The sequence below is a fragment of the Panthera leo genome, chromosome D1, assembly GCF_018350215.1.
Source record: "Panthera leo isolate Ple1 chromosome D1, P.leo_Ple1_pat1.1, whole genome shotgun sequence".
Lineage (NCBI taxonomy): Eukaryota > Metazoa > Chordata > Mammalia > Carnivora > Felidae > Panthera > Panthera leo.
In genome coordinates this window covers 55,621,260-55,634,434 of record NC_056688.1, presented here as the reverse complement: position 1 = coordinate 55,634,434, position 13,175 = coordinate 55,621,260, and the positions used below count along the sequence as shown (strand labels likewise).

Sequence of the window (13,175 nt, the reverse complement as noted above, 5' to 3'; positions counted from 1 at the left end):
GGCTCTGCAAGGCCGGCGCGCCGGGGGGAGGGGCGGCGGGCGAGAAGCCGCGAGGGGCAGGAGGGGCGCCGCGGTCCGAGGCCGGGCTGGGGACGCGGCTCCACAGTGCTGTGAGCGGCCGGGAGGATTTACCGCCGCCGCCGCCGCTGCCGCTGGTGCACCTCCCGCCCGCCCGGGACGCTGCCGCCTCCTTCCCACAATGCACCCTGGCGCCCGGGGGTGCCCTCTCTTCTCTCAGCCTTCCTCCCCCGCCCCCTCCTTTCCGCCGACTTCTCCGCAGGCGGGCACGCGCAAAGAAGCGCGCCGGCCGGGGTGTGGCGGGGTGGAGGCGAGGCCTGGCGCGGGCTGCCGCAGTGCGCCTGCGCACAACCTACCCCGCGAGGAGAGAGTAATGCGCATGCGGGCGTGTCTCCCGGGACTCTAGAGCAGGCGAGCCCCCGGCACTTTCGGTAGGTTTGGCTTGCGCGGGTTTTTGCAGATCTGGGGCGAGCTTGCACGTCGTATCGCCGGTGCATCTCTCCTTGCTTGCTTCCATTGCCACCACTTAGGCCTCTATTGCAGAAATCGCCATACACTCTTAAGGGCCGCAGAATCGGGAAGACCTTGCTGACTGATTGGCACACTCTTGGCAGATCTACGTGCACAAGTTGGACGGAGACGTGTAGATTTCATTTTCCCCAGCTTTACAGCTTCTCTTTGGCCCTCGGGCCAGGTTAGCTTCTCAGGACAGGCCTCCCCAGCCTCGACCCGGAAGCTGAGGGGCAAAAACTCAGAAAAGCAATTACTCCTCCCTGGTGAGGCTTCTGGAGGAGCATTAATAGCGACATGATTCCACTTGCAGCCCTATAGAGATTGGTTTCTCTGTCTTCCCTTACAGTCGTGGTCTTAACGTTCCTGTGTTAAGTGCCAGAATGAGTGACCGCTATCTAGAACAAAGGATTAGTATCAAATTTTGCGTCAAATTGAACAAGTCTGCAAGTGAGACCCACCACCTTTTAAAAGAAGCTTATGGGGATGAAGTCATGTCCAGGGCCAGAGTTTTCGACTGGCACAAAAGGTTTAAGGAAGGGCGGGAAGACGTTCGAGATGACGCCCGAAGTGGCCGTCCAGTCACCCACCGGACGGATGAAAATATTCAGAAGGTCAAGGACTTGGTTTGTTCAAACAGGCGGTTGACAGTGAGGATGATGGCCGAAGAGTTAAATTTAGATAAAGAAACTGTTAGACTCATTCTGAAAGAAAACTTAAATATGAGAAAAGTTTCTGCAAAAGTCCTCTCAGGTATTTTGAAGGATGAACCTCAGCCTGGGAAACTTGACTTTCGGTCTGATCTTTCAAGGGAAACTAGGAAAAATAGCTCGTGTGTAAGGAAAAAGATAACAAGTTCTGAAACATGGACTCATCTCCAGTGTGAAGCTGGCGGGGAGATACCTCTGCCTGTATCTCATCCCCAGAACCACTTCCCTGCCAGCCAGCTTCTGCATGCTTCATCATCAACAAGCCTTCCCACCAGAGCAGCTCAGGACTGGTTCACACCATGGTGAAAGGAATGTGAGGTGGCCGAGCCTGAGGTAGAAAGCTGCCTCACAGTTGGGCACCTTCCTTTGCTGCCCCTCCATTTTCAGTCTTTACCATCCCTTCCCCCATGTCACAGCCCTCCCAGTTACTCTTGCTGGACTGCTGGGCCATCCTCCAGTTTTGAAGAACTTCTGGCTGTTGACTGCTGGTACTTGTTTGTTCTTGAATTCTTTTGCTTAACAAGTTTGGATCTCCTTGCTGCCCAGACCTTAGCTTGTGGCTATCCTGTTCCCGTGTTCTCAACATCCTGCCTCAGGGGTTCATACCATTGAAAGGTGGGAACAGGACCCCCTGGAGTCTTTCTGTCCCCAGGAAGGCATATTCTTCTGGGAGGACCCCAAAAGAAGGCCTACAGTTCCAGCCTGCTTCCCAGGCAGGACCTGAGGTACGGTACAGAAGGCTGTGGCACGCCGACCTAGTGAGCAATGCTAAGGGCATATCCAGCCCAAATGACTCAGTAGGAACCCCTCAGTATTGAGAGGTTGGCCACCCATACTAATCTCACAGACCTGTCTCTCACAGAAGAGCTGGATTTGTTTCATTAGTCCCATGCTTCGCACCCCCATTCGTTTGGGTAACTCCTCTGCTGGAAAAGGAGGATTTGGTCCTAGAAAATATAAGTGAGGAGACTCAGGCCCAGGCTGTGATGTGTGAGGAGGAAGACAAGAGGATACTCTAGACCTTGAATTAAGGGCGTCTGCTGCTCATGTGCTGATTCCCACACAGCTATAACTAATACCAACACTGTCGGGTGTTTTTTGAGCACGTGCAGTTTTAAAAACACTCCTGGGCATTGAAAGTGTGAAATTATAAAACACGGTCACCACAAGGTGGGTGGACTTCCAGATGAGATGATTCCTAAACTGGATCCATAAGGAAGGGTGAGACAGGAGGCTAAGAAATTAGCAGAAGCTTCCCAAGCAGGTGAAACAGCATGAGGCTTCAAACCTGCATCAGTGTGAAAATGATGGCGCTCTTGGCTGAAATAGCAAAGTCTGGAGGAAGATAATAGTGTTGCAGAAGATGAACAATTTGGGATAATTTGCTTCCCTTCCTCTGCCCCAACTATGCCATTATTTTATAAATTGCATCCCCTGAGTCTGTGGCTAGGTTTATAATAATTCACTTATTTGATTATCTAATTTTTCCATCAGACCACCCCCCCCCCATGCCAAAAAAAAAAGCATTCTCTGCAAGTCCGAACTCCTTTATCTCTTTCTGCCTCTCTGCCAGGATTTATGCAGTGGAACTTTTCCCAAGTGGATTCCAAGTAATACCACATAGACTGGAGACATCTCAGAAATGCCTGATGGAGATGCAGTGGAAAGTGGTTAGAAACAGCATTTCACAGGAATAGCCAATGTCTGTTTTACCCAAGGGTTTTCACATGCAAAGCTCCTATTATTGAACTAGTAGATTAGTAAAGCATATTGGTCGAGAGAAGCCCGGCACTTAATTATTCAACACAGTTATTTTTAGTTCTGTTCTTTCACTATCTCTGTCCCCTTCAAAAAATGGCATGTTCCCAACTAACACCTGTCAGTTTTGAGGCACCCTTAAACCTACACCTTATGCAACAAATAAAAGATCTTGTGCAAGAAAAATCTTAAACCAAACAACAGCTCATAGACTTCTACCTACTTAGCGATTTGTAGACTTTCTGTTTCAGGACGTCATCTGACGTCTTCCACATCAGAAGAGGTTCTGGGTTCCCCACAAGCACTTGCCACCAGGAACGCTGCACTTCTGGAACAAAGGCCCCGTACCTGGCTGTTGCAACTTTGGGGCTGAACCTCATTAATCCTTGCTAGGTTCAGTGGTAATTATTGGAGAATTGGATGCTCCTCGGCCAGGGCCAGGATCCTACAACAGTATCTCTAGGCAACATCTCCAACCTGAGAGAACTTATTTCTGGACTCATTCCTGTCCTGTAAACAGGGCTGGCGTGAGCCTTCCAAAGATGCTGGACCAAGACCATGCTGGAGCATAGGGTACCACAAGCAATGGTGGCCCAGACAGGGTTTGGACACAGCTACTGGAAGCAGGTAATCAAGAGTGTGAATTCAAATTGTTACAAGTAGCTATAAGGAAAAGGACTTAATGTTTTACTTTAGCTCTTGTGCTGAGTACTAGTCAGGTCGAACTACGGTACTACTGGGGCCCATTGCCCATTTGCAAGGCATCCCGGAAAATATTCAATGAAATGATAATAGACCCTAAGACAGCTCAGATTTGGGGAAGTAAAATTTCTGCCCTAACACTCATCCACAGCAAACCATCTATACGTGGCTGCTCAGAGTTGCTAAACCTGAGGCCAGATCATGATCTAGAGTATCCCCAGACAGGAGAGTTCTCATAAAACAGTATCCCTTATGTGCCCACCCACCAAATCGGTTTTATTGCCGACACAAATTTTAACCCTGAACTGCACCTTCCCACCCAGGCTTCTTGAGCTAATCCTGTAGTCTCAAGAATCTACCCAACATCGTGCCCCAGGCTCTTGTCCTTGGCTTTTCTTATACACCTCTGTCTATTCTCTACCAGTTTGCTCTCTCTCCTCTGCTACACTGGTGCTTTGTTTTCTGGTTCAGGATCACACCTCTCCCCCTTCTGGTCAAGATTTTCCATTACAACTCTTAATTTTTAGATCCCTCTTCCAGCTCTTCACTTCAGCTCTAAAGTCTTGAGTGGGGAAAGTGGCCCCAGGTTGCTTTCCTATCCTCAAGAAGCAGGGTGGGACAACATGGAGGTATGTGTTCTTATTTTTGTGTTATCTAAGAGACATACAGGGAGGAAGAGAAAGCTCCCTCCCACCCTTAGCCACCAGTGGTTCTGCTCCCCAGAGCCAACCAGTGTTAACAGGTTTCTTAAAGAGGAAATTTGGTTACCTCTGGTGCTCAGGAGTCAGGAAAGTTTTTCAGAAATAGAAGATCCAAATCCCATCCTCTCTGGGTAAGCTCCATGGAAACATAGAAGATGAAGCCTGGCTCTCTGTAGGACATCAGGAGGAGAGCTGGCCATCTGCAAACCTTGACTGTAATTCTCAAGCTCAACACAGTCATTTAATGAATCTCTTTGGCTTTCAGGCTGATCTCCATCCCCATCCGCATTCTGGTTCAAAATCCACACGGAATGTTACATTCCACAACTAGAAGTCCACGAGAATAGACACCTTCCAGGGCAGATCATCCCATCAGTGATTTTATCTAATTCTTCCTCTACCCCTCACACCACACTATTTTACTTCCACCTGTCCCACTGGTAATGAAAAAAAAAAAAAACCCAGAAAGAATTAAATATTCACCAATCTTTGATTTTAAAAAACATGTGGATAGTTCTGCAATCTTCTGAATTCTGCCCCTGGTTCTGAATCCTCAATGAAATGTTATTATTTAGGAAGAATGTGTACCTGGCGCCTGCTTTCCAGAGACTTCCTTTCAAATCCATTTCTTAGAATTCAGATTTGCCAGCGAACATGCCTTGATAAATGTGGGTGCCAAATGACTTGAGGCCATCTAGTAAAGGACGGCGATACCCTTGGGGAACTGTCTCTACATCACATGCACTGCTCAGCCAGCCTGCTATTTGCAGACCACTTCACCTCTAGGTCCTTGGGATTGGGTCTCACCAGGGTCTCACGTGGCTCAATTAGCAAGAGGTTCCTTTGCTCCTGGAACTGTATATGTAACCCTGTGTTCTCCAACTGCTTCTTGGTTAGATCAGACCTCTCAGATCTTACCAGGCTTTACACACTATCCAAGGCAACCCTCGTGTATTTCTCTTCTCCAGTCTGCCGTATCAGATCCTTGCAAACACTTACCGGTTGCATCACCCTTCTCCAGTATTAATATCTAGAAATAAAAAAGCTATAGTGGGGAACTTCGATACTTCCAACAACCCTTGGATCTCGTAAAGGGGTCAACAAAAACTTTTTCCGTAAAGGAAATGTCTTAGGATTTGTGGGCCATCCAGTCTGTGTTGTAACTGCTCAGCATTTTATTGCAAAAGCAGATATAGCTAATACGGAAGTAGGTGAACATAGCCGTGTCCTAATAAAACTTTATGGATACTGTAATTTGAATTTCACATGTTACAAAATACTATTTTGATTTTGTTCAACCATTTAAAAATGTAAAAAACCATTTTTAGACTTTTTAGCTTATACACCACAGAAAAGCAGATGATGGGCCAGGCTTGGCCCATGGACCATAGTTTGCCTGCCCCTGGTCCAGTGTATGTAAAGTGTGTATATAAAATGACAGATGACTGATCCTCTTCCATCGATAATGTTAACGCCATATTGACCCACTAGTGTCTGACCACTTACTGCACGGAGACTGTAGAATATTGAAGGGAATCTTTATGATGCCAGGAGAGTGAACTACAACTGAATGATGGACTGTTTATCGTAACCACATTCTGTTTCACAAAATAAGTTCTATGCTGTTTTTGACTAAAAGTGATATTACACAAACTACTACCTATATTATGCCCTTTTCGTATCTCAGAAACAATTTTGGCGATGCTGCAAATGGTTCCAAGTTGCAACCAGTGATAACAAGGAGCTGAAGGTGGTTCCAAAATTGCCTTGACCATGGGCAGCATTTGAATGAGTTTATGTTCTTACCTATGAAAGTGACTACTGTGGAAGCGACAACACTCACGATTCAGCGCACGCTGGGGCCAAGGGTGTACCCTTGTTTTACTTGCTTTTCCCCCAAAGAGAGCCGTATTGTGTCACCTTTATTTAAACTGGTTTCCCAAAATTGAGATAGAATCTCAGGATTGAACAGATGTTTACAAAGGTATTTAATCCAGCAAGTCAAGTTTTCTTGAATCCTGGAGTGACGAAATACTACAGCTGCTGAATAGTTGCATCTGAAAGCAGGTTCTGTGTTAATTCCAAAAATTTTTGTCAAGCGACTATATGTCCCAGGCACTGTCCTGTGTGCTGAGGTGCAGCAATGGAGAAAACAGACATGGGCCTTAGATCTGACAGTCTAAAATCTAATTATATTACTCTTCACCCGGGTAGAACTTCTCTTCCATGTCCCCACACTAACTTATTGTTAATTGCATACCTGAAAATAGGTATGACCTTTGCCGTAAGTCTCTGTGCTGCGGTCGTGAAGCCTCTCCAACTGTGTGAATAATTTGAGGACTGTATGTTCCACTTAGATTTTATTATCCTTTAGACAGATCTGTATTGGTAGGAAAACACGCTGGCAGTGTTGGAAGTGTAAATTGGCAACAGCTTTCTGAAAAGCAATTTGGCAGTATCTATCAGGAGCTTTAAAAATGTTTATATCTCCTGATGCTCTAATTCCACTTCTGGGACTCTGTCCTAAAGAAATAGTCTAAAATGTGGGCAGAATTTATGCTTAACAACCCAGAAGTCCAACAGTAGAAAATTGGTTAAATAAATTACAGTATGACCATACAATAGACTATTATGCAGTCATTATAATTAACGTTTATGAACAGTTAAAACACCATGGCAAAATGCTTATATTAAGTGAAAAGGGTGTTATACAAAATAGTATATATAAATCCAAAATTGTCTCTTTTTTTTTAAAGTTTATTTATTTTGAGAGAGAGAGAGAGAGAGAGAGAAAGCACAAGTCGGGGAGTGGCAGAGAAAGAGGGAGAGAGAAAGAGAATCCCCAGCAGGCTCTGCACTGTCAGCACGGAGCCCCAGTTCAGGGCTCGAACCCACAAACAGTGAGATCATGACCTGAGTTGAAGCCAGTCACTTAACTGACTGAGCCACCCAGGCTCAGTCTTTTAAATGACCAGAACGGGTATGCCAACTCTGTGTGGTTGGGTTATAAGTTTTTTTTTTTTTTAAATTTTCCATTTCTTCTCTTTTAAACAACATTTGTCCAAATGTTATTACTTTTATCAGAATAAGACAGTAGCACCAAAAGGTGGCGATGGAAGACAGTGAAGGCCAAACCGCTAGTTTGGTCCATGAATAATGAACTGTCTGGGTGGATACGGAGGCTGTATGCCATTGCATTGCGGGTAGCAAGAGTGGGACAGAAGGGAAAAGGGCCTGCCCGAGAGGAAAGGCAGGTGACCAGGATCCCTACAAAAAAGGCAAAGTGGTATGAGAAGGTACCATGTTATGTAATCCTAGGTAAGTAAAAGCACGAATGGATCAGGTATGTTCTGACAATGGGAAAGGATATGGAATACTCTCCTGAGCAAAATTAACCTCATTCTCGCATTCTCTCATACAAAGTGAATATTCTCAAGATGGATTTTATTGCAGTTGATTCTCTGAAGAATCCTTGAGCCTTCCATATCATTTTTTTAGGATAGAAATGCCTATTGATGTGCCAAGCCTGCCTCCTCCCATACTGGGATGCTCAAGCAACCTGGACGCACATGGAAATATTTGGTATTCCAAACTGGGAATCCCACAGCATATCATGAGTCATCGTAATGTTGTAACTTACAAAACTAAAGTTTGCAAATGTTATTTTGGTGGGATCTGGAATTGCTGTGCTTTTTATCTATGTCTTCAGAGTAATCGTGTTACAGGATTTTAAAGTGAGAAATGATGTAGCTAATGCCTATCCATAAATGCGACTGTTATGTTGGGAAAATGTGTCCTCCATTGCTGCTGTAGCAAAACGTTTATCATTAAAATGCCAAACATCTTCTCAGTAAAATTTCAAACTTTCAGTTGAGTACGTACATCTTCTATAGGCATATAAATTATGGATTTGCCAAGCTGAGAGAGTTCTTTAATATTGAAGTGTAAGTGTTGGTCTGTAGAAAGAACAGAAGAGTGAAACATGGGTGTTAGTTCTGGCTCCTTAATAGACCACGTGACTTTGGGCAATTCATTTGCACCCTTGGAGCACTCTAGTTTACTCATCTGTAAAAGGAGAATAATAACACTTATCTCATGGACTTGTTTGTTTTGTTCATTCAACAAATATTTATTGACTGCTTATGTGTATTTGACACTGTCCTAGACTCTAAAGATATAGCAATAAATGAGACAAAAGAATGTTCCTCCTTCTGAGCATACATTTAAGAGCAAGAATATAGCATGTTAGATAGTGATGATTAGATGTGAAGCTTACATTAAATAACATAGGTGATGCCCAACACAAGACTTGGCATGTAGTACTAAGTAGATAGTAATTTCCTTTTTTTGTTTGTTTTGTTTTTTGTTTGCTTTTGTTTTTAGAAAGAAAGAGAGTGCAAGCAAGGGAGAGGGGTAGAGGGAGAGAGAGAAGAATCTTAAGCAGGCTCAGCACCAGAGCGGGGGTGGTGGGCTCGACTTGGCTTGACCCCATGACCCTGAGATCATGACCTGAGCCGAAATCAAGAGTCAGACACTCAACCAACTGAGCTACCCAGGCACCTCTTCCTTTGCTTCTTTAGTCTTCCTAATGTCTCTTGAATTACTCTACAACATGGTAGTAATCGGCAAAAATCCTGACTCTGCCTTCTAGCTCTTGCCAGTTAATAAGGCTTAAACCTGTTTTTGCTTAAGAAGACAAATAATTCCTACAGTTTTGTTTTGTACTTCCTGTATGGCAGATTACTCAAGGTGGTGCCTAAACACTGTTGATAAATGGCCTTTTCTGAAGCCAGTTGGCAGGGGTCTTTGCCTCGGGCTAGATGGCAGGTGTTAGGTCCACAAAGACAAATGCGGGGGTGTCATTGCTGTTTAAGTAAAACAGATGCACAGACCACAATGGCTGTTTCTGTTAAAGCTGTGTGCCCTATGCCCTATTCCCAGTACTGGTGAGCCAGGCAAAGTTTGCGTTATTTATGGGATACCAGGGCATTGACAAAAAGCCAGGAAAAGGCGGGTTTAATGCTTATGGTATGTTTATATTTCTGCCCCATTGTGGAAATTTTGGAAGGTTCAAGGAATGTTGGAAAATAGCAGCCAAAAGTTCACCCCTAGGGGTTCAGGTACTTCACCAGACCCATTTCCCTGGCTCATCTTCCTCCTCCAGAAACATCCATTCATTTACTGAATTTCCTCTTCAGGTCTGGGCCTGTGGTAGGCACAGAGGGTACAGCCCTTGCCCTGAGGCTGTGCCCGGCCTCGTGGCATGGAGGCAGGGCCAGAGGTGGAGAGACCACTGAGAATGGGCTCCCACCTTCAACTGTCAGTCTTTTCCAGAGGACGACTGTAAGGAACAAGCTTTTACACAGAATTTGGGGCAAAAAGTTAGGATGATCATACACAGGGTGATTGTAGGAATGAGAAAGTGGGGTACAGAGAGACAAAATACACAGAGCAGTGGTAAGTGGCCTGCTGGCTATACCATCCCCAGGATTCAGTGTGAGGTATTGTCTCTCAGAAGCAACTAGATGTTAGGCTGGAGGCCAGTACCCCTATACCTTGCTCTAGGAACCTACTAAGAGAAAATTCAGAATCACAACTCAGATTCGATGAGGAATTCGATGAGGAATCCATTGAACCACAAATCAGATTCGATGAGGAAATTGGCCCAGGGAGGTTGAGTGATTTTCTTGAATCACACATCCAGCTGGTGGCGGAGCCAGGATAATAATGAAGGACCTTGAATTTCACTCAGTGCAGTGAGTTTTTTTCCATTACTCCATTGGTAATAATTGCCTTTACTGATGTGTACATTGTGAAGGTATCTTTAAAACAGCAGTCAGCCTTATGTTTGATACATATATGATTTACCAACCATTGATTTATATGCAATTTTTAAGGAACATATTTATAGCACAGAAGTAGGACAAAGGTTTTTCCAAGTTTCCTTGGGGTGTCCAGGCCCTCTGGTCCTTCTACCAGAGGTGTGTATTCACAAGTAAATGCTGGCATTCTGTCATTCATTTTTTCCAGATGTCCTTTTCAAGTAGTGTGTTGGGTTTTATGTTTTTAATATTTCTCATACACGTTTTTAAAATCTGGACACGTAAATCCTAATAAAGTTCTCAGCTATCTCCTCTCTGCCGTCTCGAATTTCCGGGTGTGTTTATATTTATGACACAGTGTCTGAAGGCGTGAATGCTCTCACATCATTAGGGTTTATATTCCTAAACCATAGACTTGGTGCGTTTTGAGATGTTCTGAAAATTTTTTACATTTCACTTGTAAATGCCACTATACTGTGCCATGACATTTCCATAGTAACGCATATTTCGAACAGGAAAACAGGAAGCCTAAGGAAAAGGGAAGTAGGTTTAAAATGCAAAAAAAAAAAAATCATCAAAAAAGTAGAATATATACGAAGGGGGAGAGGGGTGTGAATCTGGTTTGATGTGCTCTGAGAACAGAAAGTCTTGCAGACCAACTTTAGGGACCTGCGGGATTCACCACCCACCAAGCGGCCCGATCTTGGAGTCCTACTTTCTTGGACCCTCACATTCAGTGAGGTCCATGTCATTCCCCTAACATTTCTTGGCATCACCCACTGCAACCAGATGAAGGCGGTTACCAACCTGTCACCTCACTATCCTGAAGTCCATCCTCCACACTGCCCGCACACGTGCTGTATGGTTTAAAGTGTACTGAAAACCGGAGGCTTTTGGACCCCAGCTTTTTGAGCTTCCACAGATCCCGCCCTCTGCCTGGAATTCCCCCGCCCCCCCCCCATCCACCCAGCAAACTCCTACTCAGCAACTCAAGCCTTAACCTTATCCTTGCTGTTCTTTGCAATGGGAAAGCAGCCACACATTCTCAGGTCAAGGAAACTTTAACACTTAATTGACCTGAATTGTTTGCAGAATGTTTTTTCTCCCTTACCTTACCGGCTTTGGCTCCCCAAAAGCCAAACCACATTTAATTAATCTCCGTATTCCCCGCATCCAGATTAAAGCTTGCCTGGCATTGTTCAACAATTGTTTGCTAGGTGAATAAAAGAATAGACTTCAATGGTAGTTGCTTTTTTTTATTGGGACGAAGTTCACATAACAAAATTCACCAGATTGACCTTTTAAAATGTACGTTTCAGTGACATTTAGAATATTTATGGTATTGTGCAATCACTACCACTATCTAGTTCCAGAAGGCTTTCATCACTCCAAAAGGAAATCTTGTATCCATTAAGCAGACACTCCCCATTCCTCCCCACCACCCGGAGTCCCTGGTAACCACTAATCAACTTTCTGTCTCAATGGATTTGCTTATTCTGAAATTTTCATATAAAAGTAGTCATGCAATATGTGGCCTTTTGTGCCTGGCTTCTTTCACTTAGCATAATGTTTTCAGGATTCATCCATATTGTAGCATGTATCAGTACTTCATTCCTTTTTATGGCTGAATAATATTCTATTGTATTGATATGCCATATTTTGTTTATCCATTCATCCATTGATATACTTTTGTGTTGCTATCTTTTGACTATTATGAATAGTAATAGTGGTACTATGAATGTGTGTGTACAGTTTTTTTTAACACCTATTTTTTAAAAATTTTTTGGAATGTGTATTTATTTTGAGAGAGAGAGTGCGAGCAGGGGAGGGGCAGAGAGGGACAGAAAAATCCCAAGCAGGCTCCATGCTGTCAGCGCAGAGCCAGATGTGGGGCTCGATCTCACAAACTGTGAGATCATGACCTGAGCCAAGATCAAAAGTCAGACGCTTACCCAACTGAGCCACCCAGGCGCCCCTGAACACCCATTTTTAATTCTCCTGGGTATATACTTAGGAATGGAATTGCTTGGTCATATGGTATTTCTATGCTTAACTTATTGAGGAACCGCCAGACTGTTTCCACTGTGATTGCCCGTTTTACGTTCTCACCAGCAGTGTATGAAGTGAGGGTTCCAATTTCTCCACATTTTTGCCAACACCTATTATTTTCCCTTTATATGTATAGTGGATATATAGTGGATTCCCTTTATATATATAGTGGGAGATATATATATATACACATATATACATGTATATATGTATACATGTATACACATATATAGTGATGGATATTCACTAGGATGGATATGATATATGTATATCCATCCTAGTGAATGTGAAGTGGAATCTCATTGTTTTTCCCCTAAAAACTAAAAACTAATGATGTCAAGCATCTTTTGGTGTGCTTTCTGGCCATATGTGTATCTTTGGAGAAATGTCTCTTACACAAGCCTTTTTGCCCACTTTTTATTTGGGTTGTCTTTTTATTGTTGACTTGGAAGAGTTCTTTATATATTCTGGATACTAGACCTTCATTTGATATATGATTTGCAAATATTTTCTGCCATTCTATGGATTGTCTTTTAACTTTCTTTTTTTTTTTTTTAATTTTTTTTTCAACGTTTTTTTATTTATTTTTGGGACAGAGAGAGACAGAGCATGAACGGGGGAGGGGCAGAGAGAGAGGGAGACACAGAATCGGAAACAGGCTCCAGGCTCCGAGCCATCAGCCCAGAGCCTGACGCGGGGCTCGAACTCACGGACCGCGAGATCGTGACCTGGCTGAAGTCGGACGCTTAACCGACTGCGCCACCCAGGCGCCCCGTCTTTTAACTTTCTTGATAGTGTCCTTTGATACAGAAAAGTTTTCATTTTGAGGAAGTCCAGTTTATTTATTGACTTATATTTTGGTTGCTTTGTGCTAAGAAACCGTTGCCAAATCAAAAGTCATGAAG

At 43.9% G+C, this 13,175-nt stretch overlaps 1 protein-coding gene across 2 annotated transcripts in view; it reads left to right on the top strand.

Moving 5' to 3' along the window:
- The first annotated feature begins 389 nt into the window (after nucleotides 1-389).
- Nucleotides 390-13,175, top strand: part of GVQW3 (GVQW motif containing 3) — a 30,361-nt gene continuing 17,575 nt past the window's right edge. Inside the window, exons 1-2 of one of the 2 annotated variants that reach the window (XM_042906252.1) lie at nucleotides 390-3,623; nucleotides 7,898-8,603. In XM_042906252.1, coding sequence (XP_042762186.1) covers nucleotides 912-1,544 — 633 coding nt within the window. In that variant the 5' untranslated portion in view covers nucleotides 390-911 and the 3' untranslated portion in view covers nucleotides 1,545-3,623; nucleotides 7,898-8,603. Of the gene's footprint in view, nucleotides 3,624-7,897; nucleotides 8,604-13,175 lie in introns of those variants that run through there. The other variant, XM_042906254.1, reaches the window with a different exon arrangement.